The sequence below is a fragment of the Panthera leo genome, chromosome A3 (assembly GCF_018350215.1).
Source record: "Panthera leo isolate Ple1 chromosome A3, P.leo_Ple1_pat1.1, whole genome shotgun sequence".
NCBI lineage: Eukaryota > Metazoa > Chordata > Mammalia > Carnivora > Felidae > Panthera > Panthera leo.
This window is the reverse complement of record NC_056681.1, coordinates 67,711,555-67,735,616: the sequence shown is the minus strand read 5'-3', so window position 1 is coordinate 67,735,616 and position 24,062 is coordinate 67,711,555. Positions and strand designations below refer to the sequence as shown.

The window sequence follows — 24,062 nt, the reverse complement described above, 5'->3', positions numbered from 1 at the left end:
TGTGCTGACAGTTTGGAGCCTAGAGCCTGGAGTCTGCTTCGGATTCTGTGTCTCCCTCTCAGTCTTCCCCTCTTCGCTTGTGCTCTGTGTCTCTCAAAAATAATTAAAATTTTCTTAAAAAGAACTGTTCTAATGCTAAGAAATAACCTATTTCCTTACATCATTCTTTATAACCACCACATCGTTTTAAATATTAAAAAAACAGATATTCTTTTAATGGGCATGAGATGAGGACAAATGTACCCATATTTAGTAATAAAGCAGGTGAGTTTCCTGTGCAATGTTCTGTACATAGCAACAATCCTTCGCTAGTTCCAAAGTGGTTTCTAAGAATTTCTAGCATCATCTTGGAGTCCCAGATCATGGATTTCTTTTTATTCTTTTTTTAATCTATGTTATTTCCCTTCAGTAATTGTACTGCTCAAATAGGTCATTTCATCCACTCACTGAACTAGGTTCACACTTTCCTGTTCAGAACAGGAGTAGCTAAGTTTTGAGAGAAAAATACTCTTTTAATGTATGAGAGACCCTAAGGTAAAATACTATTTGTAATGGCCCTGACAGAAAAATTATGCCCATTTCTCTAGCTAGCAAGATTACATTAGCAGACTGTGAGCAAAGAGAAAATGTGTTGAGCCTACATGCATCATACTGTACACACTCATTGTCCCTGTATCTTTTCAATTCCTCTCAGGGCCAGGATCACCCTGGTTTATTCACTCCACAAGCATTTATTGGATAGTCTGAGCCAAAACTGTGTGAGGCAATGAGAGTTCAGAAATAAATAAGACCTAGTACCCTGCCTCCCAAGCTATCAAAGAATAGCTTCACAGACTACTAAAGAAGCCACCCATCATCACACAACGGCAGTACGGTTTGATAATTACAATAGAACTTAAGTGCAGCCATGGCAGAGAGAAGGGGTGATAAACTCCTTAGAGGTGTGAAATCAAGAAAGGCTTCACAGAGGGGCTTACCTTTAAGAATAAGAAGGAATTCACCAGAGATGAGGAGAAGGCAAGAAGAAGAAATAGCACATACAAAGACAGAAAGATGAAAGAGTAGATTCTGAGAGCCACAGTCATTTCATGTAACCAAAGGGAAGATTGCACAAGCAATCTGCAATAGATAATTATAAGAATCCCTAACTTTTAGTGAGCACTTAATATGTGCCAAGTATTATTCTAAACATTCTGTAGGTAGTAATATAGTTAATCCTTAGCACAACCTTCCTGAGGGAAGTATGATTAGTATCTCTATTTGGCAGATGAAGACCTTGTGGCACAGAGATGGTAAGTAAACCTCCCACCCAGGTTTACACAGCCTGTAAAGTCAGTCTTGCTCCAGAGCCCAGGTTTCAAATTGTGCAGCACTATTGCTTCTTGTAAATGAGACTGGAGGACGAGGCATAACCCAAATCATTCGAGGTTATCACAAGGAGTCTGGATTTTATCCCACAGACAACAAGAACCTAGCAAAAGTTTGAATTAATAGATCTGTACTTAAGAAGGGTCATTCTATGGGGCGCCTGGGTGGTTCAGTCAAGTTAAGCATCCGACTTCAGCTCAGGTCATGATCCTATGGTCTGTGAGTTCGAGCCCTGCATCTGGCTCTGTGCTGACAGTTCAGAGCCTGGAGCCTGCTTTGGATTCTGTGTCTCCCTCTCTCTCTACCTCCCCTCCACTTGCACTCTCTCCCTCAAAAATAAACATTAAAAAAAAAGTAAAGAAAAGCCATCATAGGAGGAAGGTACAGATGGAGCAAGAGAGGGCTAAAATTAGAGGAAAGATGCTGGGGGGAAACTAATGTAATTGTCCTACAAGAGAGGATGAAAATCTTAACATAATTATTAGCAGTGGGTTTGGGAGGAAGAGGTTAGCAGAGTTGGGACTGTTCCTTCACTAGAGTTGGAACCCTTCTTCAAACTACTCTCTGAATTTGACTCATACCCCTAAGGAGTATCTATTTTCACCATTTCTCCCTATTGTCCATATCTGTATTTGGCTTCAGCTCCTGGGTTTCTGATTGTCCATCCTTGGTTTCCACTTCTTACCTGGGCTATTTGATTAGCCAGGGACCAATGTTCAAGCTAGTCTACTCACAGCTGATAATCTTCGGCAGTGTGAGCCCTTCAGTCCCATTAGTGTTCTACCAAAGACACATGGCTTGACAGCAGTTTGGCAACTAAATGAGATAAATACCTAGGAAAATGCCAAGAAAGGGTTCTTGTAGACATAGCAAGCATATACTGTGTCTCTAAATTTGTTTTCCAAAGAAAACTCATCCGTTGTAAACAGCTTCATAAGTCTGTGCATCAACAGATTTTATATATATATATATATATATATATATATATATATATATATATATATATATGTTGCTTTTCATTCCCTAAAGAAATTCCTATTTCCATTCAGAATTCTAAGATAATTTAACAAATTGTTTAACAATAATTTAACAAATAATAATTTGTTAATAATTTAACAAATAAACATTATTTGTTAATAATTTAACAAACCTAAGACTGAGGCTGTCGTGGCTTTGTTCCCTTTTGTTTCATAGGCTTAAAAAAAAAACAAAAAGGATGATTCAATTTTTTAAATACAAAGAATCATAGAAAATCTCAAGTTTACATTGAGACAAAATATTCTTCTTACAGTTATTCTGCCATCTTTGCTGAGAGTGAACTGAGTGCCTGGGATTATGACTATGGTTTCTGCTCACCCAAGACACTCCGATGTGCTCCTGAACCAGATGCTTTTAATCCCTGTGAAGATATTATGGGCTATGACTTCCTTAGGGTCCTGATTTGGCTTATTAATATCCTAGCCATCATGGGAAATGTGACTGTCCTCTTTGTTCTCCTGACTAGTCGTTATAAACTGACAGTGCCCCGTTTTCTCATGTGCAATCTCTCCTTTGCAGACTTTTGCATGGGGCTCTATCTGCTGCTCATTGCCTCAGTTGATTCCCAAACCAAAGGACAATATTATAACCATGCCATAGATTGGCAGACAGGGAATGGGTGTAGTGCAGCTGGCTTTTTCACTGTATTTTCAAGTGAGCTTTCTGTCTACACACTCACAGTTATCACACTAGAAAGATGGCACACTATAACGTATGCTATTCAGCTGGACCAAAAGCTGCGTTTAAGACATGCCATTCCAATTATGCTTGCAGGATGGCTCTTTTCTACTCTAGTTGCCATGTTGCCCCTTGTGGGTGTCAGCAATTATATGAAGGTCAGCATTTGCCTCCCCATGGATGTGGAAACCACTCTCTCACAAGTCTACATATTAACCATCCTGATACTCAATGTGGTGGCCTTCATCATCATTTGTGCTTGCTACATTAAAATTTATTTTGCAGTTCAAAATCCAGAGCTGATGGCTACCAACAAAGATAAAAAAATTGCTAAGAAAATGGCGGTCCTCATCTTCACTGATTTCACCTGCATGGCACCTATCTCTTTTTTTGCCATCTCAGCTGCCTTCAAAGTGCCCCTTATCACAGTAACCAATTCTAAAGTTTTACTGGTTCTTTTTTATCCTGTCAATTCTTGTGCCAATCCATTTCTGTATGCGATTTTCACAAAGGCATTCCAAAGGGATTTCTTTCTGTTGCTGAGCAAATTTGGCTGCTGTAAACATCGGGCTGAACTTTATAGAAGGAAGGATTTTTTGGCTTATACCTCTAACTGCAAAAATGGCTTCACTGGATCAAATAAGCCTTCTCAGTCCACCCTGAAGTTGTCTACATTGCACTGTCAATATACAGCTATCCCAGACAAAACTTGCTATAAAGAATGTTAACTGTTTTATCAGTAACCACATTATTGAGTAGTGCTTAAACATGTAAAAAATAATCTGTACCAGTAATTTTAACATAAAGAGTTGGTGTTAGGAAACTATTTATTCTCAAGCACATTGAGCAAAAACAAGATATCTACCTAGCTCAAAGTGTTGTCCATGACCATTGCCAATCTAAAAACTACTTGTCATTGGTACATGATGACACAAAATACAAAAACTGAAAGTGTGTAGAAACATTTCTAGCAATTTTGACAGAGTAATTTAATGTCTGTTGAATCTAGTGCTTTTGAATGAGGTGGTATTTTACATATCTTTGCTTCTTTCTCATTTCACCTTTGTAGTAATTTTTACTGCAATTTATTAGTCCATTACAGATTTGAAATTTAAAATAACTGGTTCTTTTCCTCAGATAGTTTGAAAAACACACTGCAGAGATGCACTGTCCAATCTGGTAGCCACTAGCCATATGCAGCTAAATTAAAATTAAAATGTAATTTCTCCCATAGAATTTCTAGAAGAAACTATAGGCTGTAATTTCTTTGACATCCCCCTTAGCAATACTTTTCCAGATAGTATCCTCAGGCAAGGAAAGCAAAAGTAAAAATATATGCAAATGATATATCTGATAAGGCATCAATATCCAAATATATATATATAAAGAAGTCAACATCAAAAAAATCAAATAATCTGATTTTAAAATGGGCAGAGAACCTGAATACACATTTTTCCAAAGAAGATAAAACAGATGGCCAACAGACACATGAATAAATGTTCAACATCACGAATCATAAGGGAAATGCAAATTAAAACCACCGTGGGATACCACCTTACACATGTGAGAATGACTACATTCAAAAAGACAAGACATAACAAGTGTTGGCGAGGATGTGGAGAAAAGGGAAAACTTGTCCACTGTTGGTAGGAAGGTAAATTGGTGCAACCACTGTGTAAAACGGTATGGGGCTCCTCAAAAAATTCAAATAGAAATCCCATCCAACCCAATAATTCAACTTCTAGGTATTTATCAAAAAAAAAAAACCACACTAATTTGAAAAGATATATGACCCCTTTGTTTATTGAAGCATTATTTACAATAACCAAGCTATAGAACCAACCCAAGCATCCACAGACCGATGAATGGATAAAAAAGATTTGGAAAATACACACACACAGTGAAATACTACTCAACCATAAAAAAGAATGAAGTTTTGTCATCCATGAATGGATGGACCTAGACATGGACCAAAAAGGTACTATGCTAAGTGAAATAAGTCAGACAGAGAAAAGAAATACTATATGACTTCACTTACGTGTGGACTCTAAAAATCAAAACAAACTGAAGAAACTTCCTCATAAATACAAAGAACAAATTGGTTGTTGCCAGAGGGGAGAAGGGTGGCAAAATAAGCAAAATAGGTGAAGAGGATAAAATGGTACATATTTCCAGTTATAAAATAAATAGGTCACAGGCATAGAAAAGTACAGCATAGAGGATAGAGTCGATAATATTGTAATAACTTTGTATGATGATAGATGGTAACTACACTTACCTGGTAAGCATTTTGTAATTTATATAACTGTGAAATCACTATGATTTACACCTGAAACTAATATAATGTTATAGGGTCAACTTTACTTCAATTAAAAATTTTTTAAAAGTGTTTAAAAACTTTGTGTGATACTATAATGGTGGATACAGGTCATTATACATTTATCAAATCCATAGAATGAATGGCAGGAGTGAACTCTTATGTAAATTATGGACTCCGATGAGTCAAAAGAGGTTCACCAATTGTACGGTATGTGCCACCGTTGTAGAGGATATTGGTAACGGGGGAGGCCATGTGTTGTGTGGCAGGGGGAGAGGGTATATGGGAAATCTATGTACCTTCCACCCAATCTTGCTGTGAACCTAAAACTACTCTAAAAAATAAATTTTATTACAATTAAAATTTTGAAAGCAAAAAAATTAGAAATTAAAAAATAAAATAAGTTGCACACATCAGTACTCATCAGCCTATCTATATACTTCAGCATGGTTATCACTAACCAAGGCTCAATATTTATTTACATTTTAGGTGAGACTTACACATAGTAAAATGGACAAATACCAAGCATACCACTTAGTTTTGACAATAGCATACATCCATGTGATCTCAAACCTCTATGAAGACATAGAACACTATCACCTTCAGAAAGTTTCCTCATGCCCCTTCTTTGTTAATCCCTCACTCCCACCACCACCCCAATGGTAACAATGGTTCTGATTTTTTCCCCATAGATTAGTTTTGCCTGTTCTAGAACTTCATATAAACGGAATCATATAGCATATACTCCTGTGTAAGACTTCTCTGACTCAACACAATGTTTCTGCTACTCATCCAGCCTGTTGTTTGAATTAGTAGTTTTCTTTTCATTGTTGAATAGTCCATTCCATTTCATTGCCAAGTTATATGAATATAACACTGTTTTCCACTCTTCCACTGATGGATATCTGGGTTATTTCCAGTTTTTAGCTCTCCTTTGACATTTTATTATATAAATATATAGTCATAACTAGACTATGTATTTAATCTACCTTCAACCTTTATGTCATTGTGCAAAGTGATCCAAATAGATAAAAGATTTCATAAAATTTACAAAGTATCTCTTCTCTGTATGTTTTTCACATTTCTGACTTTTCTACTGTATAATTAGTCACTTCTCTTTACTCTTTACATTTACAGATGCAATCCTCTCTGGTAAGCTAGTGTTCTAGAATTTGTCTCAGTGATATGAGAGAATACTAATTAGTTGTGTGCTACATACATACACAATAAACTTTTTGATTAATTCATAAATCCCAGAACCAAAAGAACTAAGTAAGCAAAAAAGAAGAAGGTAAAACAAAAAAATAAATATATCCTTGCGGAGAAACTACTTAAATTATGTCTTCTTAAATACTCTTTGAGCCAAGGTACTTGGACACATACTCTGAAAATAACTTTTATGGCCTTTTCCACAAATATTTTTATTCTCTACATTATAATGTAAGTTACAACATAGACCTACAGTTTACTATCTCCCTCATCCTCTTATCTTTTCACTCACTAAGACCCGCCAGCTGTTCCTTTCAAATGTCTTCCACATCAATTCTTTATTTTGCATTCTTGCTGTCACACAGACACTTCAGGCCATTCCCCCTTACCTCAGAAGTGCTACCAAATCTCCTTCATTTTTGTTCATATCCTATCTTTGCCATGTCCATACTCTCATATCCACCACTGATTAATCTTCCAAAAATCCTACTTACATGCCAAAGTCCTGAGCAGCTCATCAGTATGTATAAATTTAAGTTTTAGCTCCTATCCTAACATTCAAAGAGCTCCAGAACTCATTCTCAAAAACCTGCTCACTTGATCTGCTGCTCTTCTTCTGCAGGCAACACATTGTCCTACTTGCCTTTCCTTAGCTGTGCCCCATGCTTCTGCATTCTGGCACCCATACCACTAGGACCATCTGGAATACCCTCTTCCTTACCTGCCCTCCTTGGGCACCCTTTAAGACCCAGCCACAGGTTTATCTTTGCTACCAAGCTCTTCTTAATTCACCCTCTCCCTAATCCATGGAATTTAAGACACCTCCTTTACCTGAAATAAAGCAGGGCGTAGACAATAAATAAGTGACCCAAAGTGATGTCTCTCTTTGGACTTCTTTTGCACTTGTCGTCCCTCTCACTCATTTTTTTATTCTACACAGCTGGGTGTTACTACCTTTACACATCTATCTCTTATTTCACCTATCTTATAAATTGCTTTAGTGATACACTCATCTCTTTCACTTGTTTCTCCCACTATATCTATCCTAGAATCTTACAAATATTAGGTGATTAATCATTTTTTTCAGCTGATTCACTTTTACAACTAAAAAATAAAACAAATCCTTATGAAGAAGCATTTCCCTTATGAGATGGTCTTATAGAAAGCATTTGTATTCTTAATCTGTGTAATCCTTCATACATAAATTATAAAAATATCAAACGCTCCAGAAATTTTTTTCTATCTTGTGGGGGGGTTTTATACCATGCTAGAGATTATCATTGGCAGATTGCCAAATGACTAAGAAGCATTATTTAATAAAGAATAACTCATCTAAATTTACAGCATATTTTTAAAAGTTACTTTGTCCTCCATTCCTAACATTTGCTATAAAGGGCTTGGTTTTAGTTTCCTCAGAAATGTATTAAGTCCAGGGGCACCTAGGTGGCTCAGTCAGTTGGGCAACTGACTTCGGCTCAGGACATGATCTCAGGGTTCGTGAGTTTGAGCCCCGCATTGGGCTCTGTGTGGACAGCTCAGAGCCTGGAGCCTGCTTTGGATTCTGTGTCTCCCTCTCTCTCTGCCCCTCCCCCACTCACACTCTGTCTCTCTCTCTCTCAAAAATAAATATTTTTAAAAATGTATTAAGTCCACATGTAAATTAAGAATCTTTATGTTACAAAGATTTCAATAAATGTGTTCCTAACTGGAAATAATCTCTTCTTCAAAATGTCCAATATTTTATTAATATTGAGTTTCTTCCTAAGAGTTATTACCATAGCCTTCCTATTTATAATTTAGCTTTCTAGTTATAAATCACAAAATTCCCACATGGCATATTAGAGTATATTTACATGAAAACAGCATAATATTGACCTAATAACAGGAGTCAAAAGAAAATCCCCACTAAATTCCCCAGCTCACTACTCCAATTAAATGTTGCTATTCATTCTAAAGTTATATATTTTCCTACACAACTAAAATTACTGAAACTGAGTGCTTCGGCCAGAACTGTAACCTCTTTGCCCCGTGGAGTGTGAGCTGTGCAGATGATTATGTGCACAAATTATAGCACCTTGAGTAAAATAGGTAAAGAATGTATTCCAGGCAAGGTCAGTTGGTCAGTCCCTAAGAGACTAACTGTACAAATTCAGCAAGATCTTCTTAGCCTGCAGGGAAAGGTGGGAAGTACGTAAGAAAGCACTGTAGGATGTGAGCATGAGAAAAAGTTTGAAATCGGAATTAGGACACATGATACTTTCACAAATTTCATTTAACACAGAAAACTGTAACCTCTATAATAGAGATACTTTCTCCACTTATAAAAGAGTATAGGATGACATTTGCCAAGGTACTGTATTTACAAGAACTTAGAACCTACCTTATGGAATTTCGTTATAAAAACAACAAGAAATGCTCAAGCCTGGACATAATGAGTAAAAGTACTAATTACCATATCAAAGCCAAACCTCAGATAAATACCACCTGTAGGATTTATAGAATAATTTTTTCTTTAAAATGTACTAAATAGGATTTGTCTTGCTCTATTTAGCATATGAATTGACAATATTTAACAGGGGGTTTTTTTGTTTATTTATTTTTTTAGATTTATTTATTTTTGATAGAGACAGAGCACAAGTGGGGGAAGGGCAGAGAGAGAAGGAGACACAGAATCCGAAGCAGACTCCAGGCTCTGAGCTGTACACACAGAGCCTGATGCAGGGCTCGAACTCAAACCGTGAGATTGTGACCTGAACCGAAGTCGGATGCTTAACCCACTGAGCCACACAGGTGCCCCATTTTTTGTTTGTTTTTTTAAGAGAGAGAGAGAACATGTGTGAGGTCAGGGAGGGGTAGAGAGAAAGGCAGACAGAGGATCAGAAGCAGGCTCTGCACTGACAGTAGAGAGTCCGATGCAGGGCTTGAACTCACAAACCACGAAAGCATGACATGAGCCTAAGTCGGATGCTTAACCAACTGAGCTACCCAGGCACCCTGTAATATTTTTTTTAACTATGAGTCATGACTCATCAGTACGCAGTGAAATCAATTTAGTGGGTCAAGACCATCAATTTTTAATGCAATAGAACAGAATCAAACAGAAAATATAGGCCATTACATGCTAAAGATAAGCATAATTTTCTGAAACTTTAATTTGTATTACGTGTGTCTATATCCATGCAAACTTATACTGGTTAATTTCTTAGTGTAGATCCTGGCTAAAAAAGAAATGAAAATCACTGATTTAGACAACTTCTCAAGAAGTAGGATTTTTTTCCTAGGATTATTTGAGACTAATAAAAGGGCACCAGGTCCAAAATAGAGAATCTCTTAGCAGCCACCACTAAAACTATCATCATTTATATTAGTATGCCAAGATTATTAGCTTTGTTTTGTTTTGTGGTAAGCTTACTTTTAAATTGATTTTTTGCATTTTAAAGGATCAGGGGCCTGAGGGCATGCAGAGACACAAATGGGGCAAGTGTGACTTTTTTCTCTAATGATAAAAAATAAAGAGGACCACATAAATAAATAAAGAGAATCAATATAATAATAGTATTTGTGATACACCATTTTTAAAAAATTGCTGAGGCAAAGTGAGATTTTAAAATCCACAGTGGAAAAGAGGAAGGAAATTTTAAAAACACCTGTTATTGCCTCTCCCAAACACTTAAACCAACACATTAAACCCCAATTCCCAAGTGAATGGACCCTGTCAATAAATTCCACCCTTAATTTGCAATAAAGTTTGTCTAGGACAAGTACAGAATGATTGAATGATGCTGGGAGGAAGAAAGCAAGAAAAACACTAGAAAGTATACTCTTCAGTCCTGAATGGGTACATTTCAGGAATAAACACAACAAATGAGTTCCCTCTTTTTGCCTTCCATGTAGAAGAGACAGACATTTCATGGTAGACAACATTCATAAAGAACCCATAGCTCCCAAAGTTCTCAAGAACCAGACAAGGATCTGGGATAGCAGTGGTCATAGGGAAAGGGACAATCACTCTGAGGATGAAGAGGGCATAGCTGGCAAATCTGGTTAGAAGTGCAACACGAGTACTAACTGAATCCTCCTGCAGCTGCCAACTTTAGGCCAAAGACAGCACCCCACAAATGTTGTTCAAGAACCAGAAGAGATGAATGCAGATTTTGAAAAGATCTACCAGTAGCTGAGTCCCTTGGGTAGGACAGGACAAGTACTGGAATAAATTAAACTCTTCAAATGGGATTGCCTCTGAAAAAGAAATGAGGAATTCGCCCTGTGACCACCCAAACCCAAGTATCTAATCCTTGGGAGGTTTCAGAGACCATTACCTACTCATTTCACTACCGGTTTTTGTATGAGAGTTACTATCCTGGAGAACACCAATTAGGGCCAAAACCAGGATCTTAGAGACCATGTATACTCTACCTGTTAAGAGAAGCAGAATGATGGGGAAATGTTCCTTTGAGGAATTTGAATCTACTAAGGAAAAGAATATTACCGAACAGCTTACTAAGATATCAGTTTGCTTTGTTTTTACTGCTGCAGGAAAATGAGACCTATTGCGCATTGCATTTTCTCTCCCTGATTTTAAGACAGTTATCCAGGTCTTTCTGTGTCAAATGAGATTGCCTGACCAAAACAGAAGGTTCCTGAAGAATGCATCTCTTCTTGACTTTTACTTTGGAAAACCTAAACTGAATGAGGGGATTCCCTGGGAGAGCAAAGGAAGAGAGATAGTGTCTTTCAGGGGGAAAGAGAATGCAAACCGGTCTTCCACTGTTTCGAAAAAGAGGAAAAAAAAAAAAAAAAAAAACAGGGATAGAGAAAAACCCACCATGACTAAGAAGACAGAAGTCTGAAGTTTCAAGAAGTAGAATGGGAACTAACCACTTCCTCACAACTCTCAGGGAGATAGCAACATATGATGAAGAATGGCCTAGCCACATGATAAGCCTAGAGAGGCAGATCCTTAACTCCAGGGATCCTGGCCTCAGCAAAGATTTCCATGTTCAAGTATAATATAGGCTCAACAGAGACATCTGCTTCCAAGGGACCATTTGGGCTTATACAATCAATACATCACTAGTGATGAGTGTAGACCAAAGACCTAGAGAAGCTTCTTGACTATCCCTCTACTTACAAGATTCTCCAGGATCTGTTGTAACATGGTTTAGGGAGAAATGGTAGGACACTAGCCCCAATCTAATAACTGATGCTGACTTTACCATGAAGGAGAACTGGAATATGATTTAAATTTTACTTTAACATTAAAGAAATGTGATATTTCTTCATGCTCCATCATGTCTGATTCATCTATGATTCATAATGGCACAGACAATGAAGGCTTTAAAAAAAGGAAAGAAATATAAAATTGTATATCTGTATCTCCATCTGAATTATAATTTTATTAAATTCCATACAGTGAACTAAAAATTTGAGCAGCTCTGAACTGGACTATATTTAAAATAAAAATAAGTTTGACAATACATAATATAGTCCTACTGATGTTTATGATGTATAGAGCTCATAAGTTTTACCACTCTGCATCACCAATGGCTTTTGCAAATACATAGTCTCTCCCTCCAAAACACATAACACCATCTTTCAAATAGAATTTCCATTTGTTCTTGCTTCGATGAATCTGGAGGGAGAAAAATAGTCTAAATTAATTAATTTTACAAATTAAAGGATAATTTACAATACTTTGCACATAACATGGGATTGTTCTGACTCTAAATGGGAGTTCTTTAAAAATAAAACCTCCTCGGTAGGTGATGGGCATTGAAGAGGGCATCTTTTGGGATGAGCACTGGGTGCTGTATGGAAACTAATTTGACAATAAATTTCATATAATAAAAAATAAATAAATAAAACCACCTCAAGATAGTATTGATTCATTCAGCAAATATTTGGATTCCTATGTGTCTGTCAGACATTGTTTTAGGCACCATAGATATATCAGTTTAAAAAACAAAAACATATGTATAGTCATAAAAATTCACATTTTTTATATATTACTTTGTAAAAACTGGAAAAATTTCTACCTTTGAGTAGTGTACATTTTAGTAAGTATGGAGGAAACAGAAACCTAATAGATACCTAAATTATGAAGAATATTAAAAGACACTAAGTGCTATGAAAAATAGAGCAGGAAAAGGAAAACCGCAAATACAAAGGTGGGTTACAATTGCAAGTAAGACATTAGGGTGGGCCTGACTTCTGAGCTAACATTTGAGCAAAGACTTAAAGAAGGTAAAGGTTAAAGCCAAGAAGATATTGACTAGAGAGCATTCCAGGCAAAGGGAACAGAAGCACAAAAGCCCTGAGGAGGGAGATACCTGGACTGATCAAGAACAGCAAAGAGTTCAGTATGTCTACAAAGGAATAAATAGAGAGGATGTAGTTAATATTATCAGGAATGAAAAAAAGAGGACTTTCATTTTGAAGGAGAAATTCACAGTAAAGCGCTGAGCAAGACCAGAAGATAAAGCTTATAATCTATTAGATTCCACTGGCAGTTCCTTGGATCTAATAAATCAGTCTATTTACGGACAAAATAAAAACTAGAAAATCCTACTACCTCAAGAGGTAAGAAACCGTAAAATCATTGTTACCCCTGGGTAAACCACAAGTGACTATTTAAAAACCTTATAAATGTAGGATCTGAAATCAAAGGTAAAAATTAAACCCACTTATTTACTGCAAATAGTCAAATCAAAGAAGAAAAGTCTGTGACCAGTATTCAGCTTTATTTTGTGAAACATAAGAAAATATAAATGCGAAACTCCTATTTGTGTGGAGAAAAAAATCCTATTAATGGAAAATCTCTTCTCTGAGTTTGACTCCCAAATTTACACTAGAACATATCTTTAAAAGTCCCTGGGAACACAACAGTGACACAGAATCCTGAACTCAGCACAGGTAATAGTATCTGGAGAACAGTAGCAGCAGCAACAGCTCATTCTAGTAACTTAATTCTAGAAATAGTGCATAAATAGTTTATTTATTCTAGAAATGCAACAATGGTTCAATATTTGGAATTTATTAACATAACACCTGTACTACTAGACCTAAGGAGATAAATCATATAATAAACTCCAATGACGCTGACATTTATTTAGAAATGCAACAATGGTTCAATATTTGGAATTTATTAATATAACACCTATATTACTAGACCTAAGGAGATAAATCATATAATAAACTCCAATGATGCTGACAAAGTATTTGATAAATTAATGCATTTTAGATTTTTTTAACTCAATAAGAATCAAATACTGCATCCTATACACGCACGCGCGCGCGCACACACACACACACACACCTCCACCTCAGCATAAAACTGTCTTCGTGGTTAGTGGGGAACCCTAAAAGTAATCCCACTGAAATCCCACAGACAAAGATCATCCGAGTTTTTACTCCAGAGGTCCTACCTAATACAATTAGGTAAGAGCAAAGAAAGTACAACTGACAATAGCCAATGCAAGTAGACAAGAAGAAAGAAGCAGAAATATAAAAATTGGAAAAGATAAAGACTTGCAGATGCAATGATTGCATGTCTGAAAAACCTAAAATAACCAATTAAAAATTACTAAATAAGAATTCACTATTCATACAAAATTAATACACATTAACTCATAGCCTTCATGCATACAAGCACTGGTCAGAAGATACAAAGAAAGAGCCTTTTTACCATAACAACAAAAGAGATAAAATAGCTAAGAATAAATTTTTAAAATACTGATCTACACCATTCAACACTCTCTCCTCTTTGAAATATTCTCCTCACTTGGCTTCATGAAGAAGTACTAACTTTACCAGATATTACAAATCTTAATAATTAAATCAAGGTAGTATAAGCCAATGGACAAACCAATGAGACAAAATGGAAAATCAAGTAGTAGACCCAAATATAGAGAGAAATTTAGTAGATGATAAAGGAATCATTTTCTTATTCGTGTGGACAAAATAGACTTTTCAGTAATTAGGAAAACTGAATAGCCACCTGGAAAAAAATATCAGAATCATACGTTACATTATACTCCAAGATAAACACCAAATCAAACAACTTATATTTTTAAAAAGAAACCAAAGAAATACTAGAAGAAAACATAAGTGAATCCATTTAAAATTTTAAGAAAGAACTTTGTATTATGACTCAAAATCAGAAGCCATAAAAATTAAGGTTGACAAATATAACATCTGTATCAAAGAAAGAAAAAGCACTGAAAGCAAACATCTGAGAAAAAGCATTTCTGCATATACCAAGAGCCAATCTTCCCCAAAACAATACAGAGCTATTAGAAATCAATAAATAGACCAATAATCCAATTGTTTAAAAAAAAATAGATAAATGTTATGAACAAGCAGTTCACATAAAAGTAACTATGAATGGCCCTTAAAAACATGAGAAGTTAAAATTTTCACCAAGACATCATTTTCACTTTTTATAACAGCAAAGATCCAAATATTTTATTACACTCTATTGGCAAAGCTGTAAGAAAAGCAGCACTCTCAAATATTGTAATGGGAATATATACTGGAAGATAGTCTAGGAGAGCAATTTAGCAGTATCTGACCAAATACACTTGCCCTTTGACCCAGTAATACCATTTCTGGGGATTTTTTTTTTTTTTAAGATTTTATTTTTAAGTAATCTCCACACCTAATGTGGGACTTGAACTTACAACCCCAAGACTGAGTTGCATGCTTTACTGACTGAGCCTGCCAGGTACCCCACTGGGGATTTTTTTTAATAGATATAACTGCACACATAGGAGATGTATTATAGATGTGATCATTCAATAGCAAATGACTGAAAAATAACTCAAATATTCATCAGTTGGGGATTGGTAAAATAAATTTTAATAATTCTGCAGTAGAATATTATATAATAGCTATAAAAATATTAGCACGAAGATCTCCAAGATATATTGTTGATGTCTTAAAAGACAAGGTGTAGAGTAGAGTGTTGTCTAGGCTATCTTTCAGGTTTGTATTTGAATAAAAAGACCCTGTAAATATATTAAGAAACTAGTGTATCTGGTTACTTTTTTTTTACGCTCAAAGAAGGGACAAGAAGCTATTGGTAGGCAGCATAAGTAGTGAAGGAGTAAGAACCAGACTTCATGGTATACCTTTTATAGTGTTTTGATTAACATATGTGTATACAGTATCTATTCGGAAAACAGCATATATATTTAAAGAGAAACATACTGTGTTACATACTTAGCAATTACTCATTGTACCAGCATCTAATAGACAAGGACAGCTATAAACTAAAGTTTGCCAAACTGTTACATGAAGATACAACATATTCAAATGGTTTTACAATGCACTATAGTGTCCTATTTATGGCATAGAACACTCTCATCTATAGTAAAAGGTTTCATTTCACCATTAATCTTCCCTATATATCATTATTACTTTAACCTTTATACTAATCTTGGTCATTCTCTAAGCCTCTGAAATAACATTACTGTATCCTTTAATCCTCACTCAGCATGGTGACCAATGACCTTCATTTAACCCTTTTTCATAGCACACCTTAATACTTTCAAAGCTTTCCCCAATTGTTAACTTATAAATTTTAAAGGTAAATTCCATATGGTAGTCAAAGCCAGATAAGATATACTAAAAACAAAAACAAAAACAGCACTTCCCAAAGTTTAATAAGCATGCAAATCACCTCAGGGTCTTGTTAAAATGCACATTCTGATCCAGTACCCTGGGATAAGACTCAAAATCCTGCATTTGGAACTCTCCCAGACAAAGTGATACTATTGGCCTTCAAAACATGCTGACTAGTAAAAGATCTTAAAAGACTACTGAAAAATCTTTCAATTTACTTGAGTTTGGTTATATTAAATACTACTTGAACAAGAACTGGGAAGATACTCTTTCATAAAAATCCACTGTTGGCAGTGGTCCCTGCCATCCCACTTTGACCTTATAGATACATTTTCTTTGCTAGCTATCTTCTGACTTCACCAGTCCCTTTTAAGACCAATTCAAGGGCTCCCCAGTGCCATGGTTTAAAACATTTAGTACTGTTTTTAAAATAACTCTCAGTTAGGACTCTCAAACAACTAGATTTGTTAGCACTATACACCTAATATCACTCCTGTGTACCCCAAAAGTGGTTAAGAGGTAAAAGACAATGTAGGAGAAAACACTTTGAAAAGTACAAAGCACTATGTAATTAATTACAAGCTATTGCCCACAATGCAGTATAACAAAGGATACTATATCCGTAACAGTCTAGAAAATTCTCTGTGACTCTATGGAATGCATACATAACTTAGTGCCTTAGTGTTTTCTTCATGGAAGGCAATACACTGCTTATAAGAAACAAAAATAAGTTTCAAACTAAGAAACGCTCTCTTTTATATTACCTATTTCTTCATATGCTTATGTTTACCAGCATCTAAATTGCCATTTTCTATCTATATGAAATGTTATAAAGGAGAAAACAATCTTATCTTTAGAGAAAAGGATTTATTTTTATAACAATTCAAAACACCATCCCCTATTTCTCTTGAGTATATTGGAATTGTTACCGAAAAAAAGGCAAAGATGTAAATATGCATTAGTCATCAGGGAAATGCGAATCAAAACCACAATGGGATACCACTTCACACCAACTAGGATGGCTAGAATCAAAGAGTCAAATAACAAGCATTAGTGAGAATGTGGAGGAATCTAAACCCTCATATACTGCTGGTGGGAATGGAAAATGGTAGAGCCACTTTGGAAAACAGTCTGGTAGCCCCTCAAACTATTACCACATAACCCAGAAATTTCCAAGAGAAATAAAAATATATGTTCACACAAAAACTTCTATGTGAATGTTTAAAGCAGCATTCTTCATAATAGCCAAAAATGGCAACAATCCAAATGTCCATCAACAGATGAATGGATAAACAAAATGTGGTATATGTACTCAATGGACTAGTATTCGGCAATAAAAAAGAATGAAGAACTGTCACATGCTATGACATGGATGAATCTTGAAACACTGTATGGAGTAAAAGCAGCCAGTCACAAAAGACCACATATGATAGGATTCCTTTCATATGAAACTCCAGAATAGGGAAATCTAAAGAGACAGAAAGTAGATTAGTGATTTCTTAGGCCAGGGGTGGGGATCGGAGGAAACAGGGAAATATGGGGGTGAGAACTAAAGGGAATAGGGCTTCTTTCTGAGGTGATTAAATGTTCTAAAACTGACTATGTTAACAGCTGCACATATTCATGAATATACAAAACCACTAAATTGTACACTTTAAATATGTGAGTTGTATAGTATGTGAATTATATCTCAAAGCTGCTAAAAAAAAAGATGTAAATATGCATGAATTAAAGACAAAAGCTGGCCATTCTACTACATAATCACAGAGTATTTAAGAAGAAGAAAAAGCAGTATTATATTTTAGTTGCTAAAGTTGAATTTCTTCTAAATTAAATTCTATGTTTGAAAACTGACACACCTTCAACTCTCTTTGTTGATCATTTTCTAATGTCCAACTAATCATCAAGTCCCCTTGATTCTTCCATCACCATCCCTGACTCTTCTATGTTCTACACTGCCATCCTTAGCCTGGGCTCTCATTACTTCATTTCTGTGCTATCCCTGTTCTTACCATTTGCCTCTGCTTAATAAGCAAATATGGCCAGTTTTAAACCCAATTATAATTTTTTCAGTAACATTCTCAGAATGCTAATGTCCACCAAATCGTTTCAATTTCTCCTACCAGGATTCTAGATTTTCCCATCTGCTGTGAACTCTGTCCCCAACCCAGCCTCATTTCCTAATACATCCAAAAGAACACTTTATTCAAAGCAGAGCTGCCTCTTCACTGTCCCTTGTACATTCTACATGCATTCATTTCTTTTATCAAGCTGTTCTACTCAGAATGTCTACTCTCCACACTTATCTATATCTTACAAATCATTTAAGACCTATTTCAGAGTTCCATATCACCCATGAAGGATTTGTGGAGAACTCCAACTATGAACAATTTCTTACATTTCCTAGCTACTTTTTGGACTTACTGTCTGTGCCACATATCTTAGCATTTGATTTACATGCCACTTATCTTAGCATCTGATTCATATGTCACATATTTTAGCATTTGATTTGCCTGTCACATATTTTAGCTTCTGATTTACCTACCATCTTATTGTACACCATTCTTTTATTACATATAGAAATATCCTGTTTCAATCAGAAACAATCTTGTTTCAATAAGATAATTCTCAAGACAAGAACTATCACTTTTTTGCTATCTCTGAGACCACACAGCGCAGTGTTAGACACAAAATATATATAATTAATTAGCTTTTTCAAGATTAAGTGTGAACTGTAACTCATCATCTTATTTTCCATCATTTTACATAGCTTTCTACCATAAATGCAATTAATAAACCCAAAGTCTAAAAGGTGAATATGGTACCTTGTCATACTGGCAGACAATTACATTATCCGTGTCAAACAGGTCTGGCACATCCTGCTCACTAACATCATCTCCAGAATTTAAAGGGTCCTAAAGATGAAAGACGGTTACATTAAGGAATTTAATGATGCTCTGAATTTTTTAAAGACAGAGATACACATAGAAATAAGGGAACTTGGGGAGAGAATAGTATCGTACTGAAAAAGTCAAATAGCCTGAGTTTGAATCCCAGCTTGGTCACGTAATAACTATAAGACTGACCTTTGTCAATTTATTAAAACTCCTCATATCTCAGTTTTGTCATATGTTAAATGAGGTTGGTAATAAGGCCCATAGATAGGGTGGTGGGAATGTTAAATAACGTAAGATAGGTAAGACCTAAGTATGGTACCTGGCACATCCTTAAGGCCACCATAAATGACAGTACTACATACATGCTTCCTAATTACCACATTCCACAAAAATTTTACTTCATCTATCAGAATCAAAGCAGACATTGCATGCTTCTAACCTGGCGGCCTTCTGTACCTCTACTCCCATCTTTTAAACTCCCACTATCTCTAGTTAAGACCAACAAACAGGGGCGCCTGGGTGGTTCAGTCGGTTAAGCGTCCGGCTTCAGCTCAGGTCACGATCTCGCAGTCCGCGAGTTCGAGCCCCGCATCGGGCTCTGGGCTGATGGCTCGGAGCCTGGAGCCTGCTTCCGCTTCTGTGTCTCCCTCTCTCTCTCTGCCCCTCCCCCGTTCATGCTCTGTCTCTCTCTGTCTCAAAAATAAATAAAACGTTAAAAAAAAAAAATTAAGACCAACAAATAGAGTGGTCAATTCCCAAATACTTAATACTAGTTTGAATTATAGTTTACAAGTTTAAATATTAGGGTGCAAATAAGTCTCATTTTAAAAGACTAAACACAGAGTTAACCTTAATTGTTATTCCTCTTGATTTAAAGTATACTTTAATATACTTTATATTAAAGTGCAAAGTATATTAAAATACAAATGCTATAATTTTAAAAATTTCATCTCAAAAGTGATTCTCACCTCTTCTACAACGTCTATTTGAGGGTCTTCATTATCACTACTATTGGCAGTTGAATCTTCATTTGATATACTGTCAGCTTCTTCTTCAAGTACCTTCAGGTCTCCTGCCTCAACAATCCCCAGAAATTCGTTCTCATCTACATCTCTTGTACTTCCTATTTCATCATTGGAAGATGTATCACCGGTTCCATCTATTTGAATTATCTCATTAATATCATCATCAGTTACTTGATTGCTTAAATACATCTGAGAATTAGACTCCTAGAAAGAGAATGAAATGTAATAAAGTTTTTCAAGTCAAAAAGTATATAACATTGAATCACATGAAATATAAAATTACTTAAACATTTCACAAGTGATCTTAAAATAGATTTCTGTTCTATATTTCCTTCCTTTCCTATATATGTTCTCTAATTTTGAATTCTAGAACAATCCCAGAATGTCTATGCAACATGGGAATATTTTTTTTTAATTTTTTTTAAGTTTATTTATTGATTTTGGGAGAGAAAGTGCAAGCAGGGGAGGGGCAGAGAGAAAGGGAGAATCCCAAGCTCACTAGTTTCAGGTAATAATTGCCAATTTTTATACATACCACCTTAACTTTACACAGTACCTATTAGGTTTTAACGATTTCATTTTATTTTAAACAATAATTCGGTGGAGTAGAAAGGACAAGTGACATCATGCTCACTATATAAATTAAAAAACATAAAGGATTGAACTAGCTGAAATAAGCTAAGCACAAAAGGACAAATACGAATCAAAATGGACAGAACTGAAAAGAAAAATGGACAGATCTAATTATAGAGAATTCAACATTCCTCTTTCCGTGATCAACAGAAAAGTAGACTTAAATTTAGTAAGGATGTAAAAGACCTGAAAAATACAATCAAACAATTTAACCTAATTGACATAGAATACTCCACCCCAAAATAGCAAAATACACACTTTTAAAGAGCACACAGAATGTTCACCAAGATGGACCATATTTTAGGTTCTAAAAAACAAACCCTGAAAAAATTAAGACACACAAAGTATGTTCTCTAAGCATAAAGGAGTTAAACCAGAAATCAGTAACAGAAAGATCTGGAAAAATCCCCTGATATTTAATAATTACATTTCTAAATACCCATGGATCAAAGAGTAAGGCATGAGAGAAAGCAGCACATAATTTTAACTGAATGCAAACAAAAACATAACATTTCAGAACTTATGAAATGTAGCTAAAGCAATGCCTAGAGGGAAATTTACAGCATTACATGATCATATTAAAAAAGAATTAAGTTTCAATCAATGGCCTAAAATTCTACCCTAAGTAACTAAAAAGAGAAGACTGAATTAAGCTCTTGGCAAAAGAGAAAATAATAAAGATAAAAAGAGAAATAAATGAAATTGAGCATAGAAAAAAATTAAGTCAGACAAAGTTCATTCTTTAAAAAGATCAATAAAATTGATAACCCTCTAGCCAGACTGACAAAGAATAAAAAGGAGAGAGAGAGAAAAGAAACAAATAATACTAGGGATTAAAGGAGTGTTGCCATAGATTCTCAAGACATTAAAAGGATAAGGAAATTGTCTTCAGCCATTTGAGCTGCTATAACAAAATACCATAGACTAGGTAGCTTATAAACAATGGAGATTTTTTTTTTCTTCCAGTTCTAGAGGCTAGAAAGCCCAAGATCAAGGCATCAGTAGATTCAGTATCTGGTGAGAGCCCACTTCCTGGTTCACAGGCAGTGCCTACTCACTGTGTCCGCACATGGTAGAGAGGCTACAGAATTCTGTGGAGTCTCTTTTATATGGCAACTAGTCCCATTCATAAGGGCTCCACTTCCTAATTACCACCACCTTTCAGGGACACAAACATTCAGACTAATATAAGTCAGTTTACAAAAATTAATTGTATATCTATATAGTAGCAATAAATGAATAGAAATTGAAATTTTAAAACAGTACTAATTAAAACAGCAATAAAAAGAAACTCATCATATACAAGAGATCCTCAATAAAGTAACAAACAGATTTCTCAGCAGAAACTTTGAAGGCCAGAAGGCAGTAGGATGATATGTATTTAAAGGGCTAAAAGACTGTCAACTGGGAATTCTATATCTGGCCAAACTGTCCTGCAAAAATCAGTGAAAAATTAAGGCATTCTAAGATAAAGCCTGAAGGAGTTTGTTACCATTGGACCTGCCTTACAAGAAATGCTAAAGGGAATCCTTTAAATTGAAATGAAAGGGAATTAGATAGTAACTCAAAGCCATACAAAAATATAAAATTTTCTGGTAAAGATAAATACATAGACAAATATAAAAACCAGTATTATAATTTTATTTATAATTCTACTTCTTATTCCCATATAAGATTTAAAAGATAAAAACATATTTATAATTATAAATCTATATTAAGGGGAACACAATACATAAAGATATAATTTGGGATATCAATAACAAAGTGAGGGAGGGCAGAGCTAAAGAGGAACAGAGTTTTTTTATGAGATAAAAGTTGAGTTGGTATCAGTTCAAAATAGATTCTAATAACTTTAAGATGCCATAAATAATCCCCATGGTAACCACAAAGAAAATACCTATAGAGTACACACAAAAAGATATGAAAAGGGAATCAAAATTTGTCACTCCAAAATCAACTATATACAAAGGTAGACAGTAAGAGAGAAAATGTGGGGCAAAAAAGCTAAAAGACACACAGAAAACAAGCAGCAAAATGGCAAAAGCCCTTCACTATCAGTAATTACTTTAAAGGTAAATGGACCAAACACCCCAGTCAAAAGACACAAATTGGCAGAATAGATACTTACTATGTTGTCTATGAGACTCACTTTAGATCTAAGGATGCACATAGGTTGAAATGAGAAGAATGGAAAAAGATACTCTATGTAAATATTAACCAAAAGAGAATTGGGATAGTTATGCTATTATCAGACAAAATAGACTTTAAGTGAAACACAATTAGAAAAAAAAAAAAAACAAAGAAAAACAGCATACAATCAAAAAAATAATCAATTCACCAAGATGTAACAATTATATACATATCTGCACCAAATATCATAGCTCCTAAATGTATCTAACAAGCACTGACAGAATATAAGGGAAAAATAGATAGCTCTAAGATAATAGTAGGAGACTTCAATACCCCACTTTCAAAAATGAATAGAACCACCAGACAGAATATCAATAAGGAAATAAAGAACTTGAATATTATGGACATATAATATAGACATAAGTATAGTTGGACCTAACAGACATATACACAACATGCCACCCAACAATAGCAGGATACACATTTTTCTCAACTTCACACAGAACATTCTCTAAGAAAGACCATATGTTAGGCCACAAAACAAATCTCAATATTTAAAAAGACTGAAATCATGCAAAGTATCTTTTCTGACCACAATGGAAAGAAGGAAAACCGGAAAATACACAAGATGTGGAAATTAAACAACAGACTCAAAAAGTCAATGGTTCAAAAACAAGAAATAAACAAATAACCAATCTTGGCCATATAGTTGTGGGTTCATTTCTGGGTGTTCTATTGTTTCATTCATCTGTGTGTCTGTTTTTGTAACAGTACCATACTGTCTTAATCACTACAGTTTTATAATATAGCTTGAAGTCTAGAATTGTAATGCTTCCATCTTTGCTTTTATTTTTCAAGATTGCTTTGGCTATTCAGGCTCTTTTGTGGTTTCATACAAAGTTTAAGATTGTTCTGGCTCTGTGAAAAATGCTGGTGATATTTTGATAGGGATAGCTTTAAATGTGTAGATTGCTTTGGGTAGTAAAGACATTTTAACAGTATTTGTTCTTCCAATCCATTAGCATGGAATATTTTTCCATTTCTTTGTGTCATCTTCAGTTTCTTGCATAAGTGTTTTACAGTTTTCAGAGTACAGATCTTTTACCTTTTTGGTTAAGTTTATTCCTAGGTATCCAATGGTCTTTG

The 24,062-nt window shown here is 35.1% G+C and overlaps 2 protein-coding genes across 4 annotated transcripts in view; one reads left to right on the top strand and one right to left on the bottom strand.

The window, feature by feature from the left end:
• LHCGR (luteinizing hormone/choriogonadotropin receptor) overlaps positions 1 to 24,062 on the top strand; it is a 119,164-nt gene that overhangs the window by 50,728 nt on the left and 44,374 nt on the right. The window contains exon 11 of one of the 3 annotated variants that reach the window (XM_042932225.1): positions 2,660 to 4,444. The exons of the other annotated variants lie outside the window; for them this stretch is intronic. Within the exon in view, the coding sequence (XP_042788159.1) occupies positions 2,660 to 3,812 (1,153 nt within the window). The 3' untranslated portion in view covers positions 3,813 to 4,444. Of the gene's footprint in view, positions 1 to 2,659; positions 4,445 to 24,062 lie in introns of those variants that run through there. 3 annotated transcript variants of the gene reach the window in all.
• The window catches only part of GTF2A1L (general transcription factor IIA subunit 1 like), a 42,604-nt gene continuing 30,527 nt past the window's right edge, over positions 11,986 to 24,062 (bottom strand). The window contains exons 7-9 of the mRNA XM_042932228.1: positions 20,097 to 20,357; positions 19,057 to 19,146; positions 11,986 to 12,242 (exon numbers count right to left, since the gene is read on the bottom strand). Of these exons, the coding sequence (XP_042788162.1) occupies positions 12,135 to 12,242; positions 19,057 to 19,146; positions 20,097 to 20,357 (459 nt within the window). The 3' untranslated portion in view covers positions 11,986 to 12,134. The remainder of the gene's footprint in view (positions 12,243 to 19,056; positions 19,147 to 20,096; positions 20,358 to 24,062) is intronic.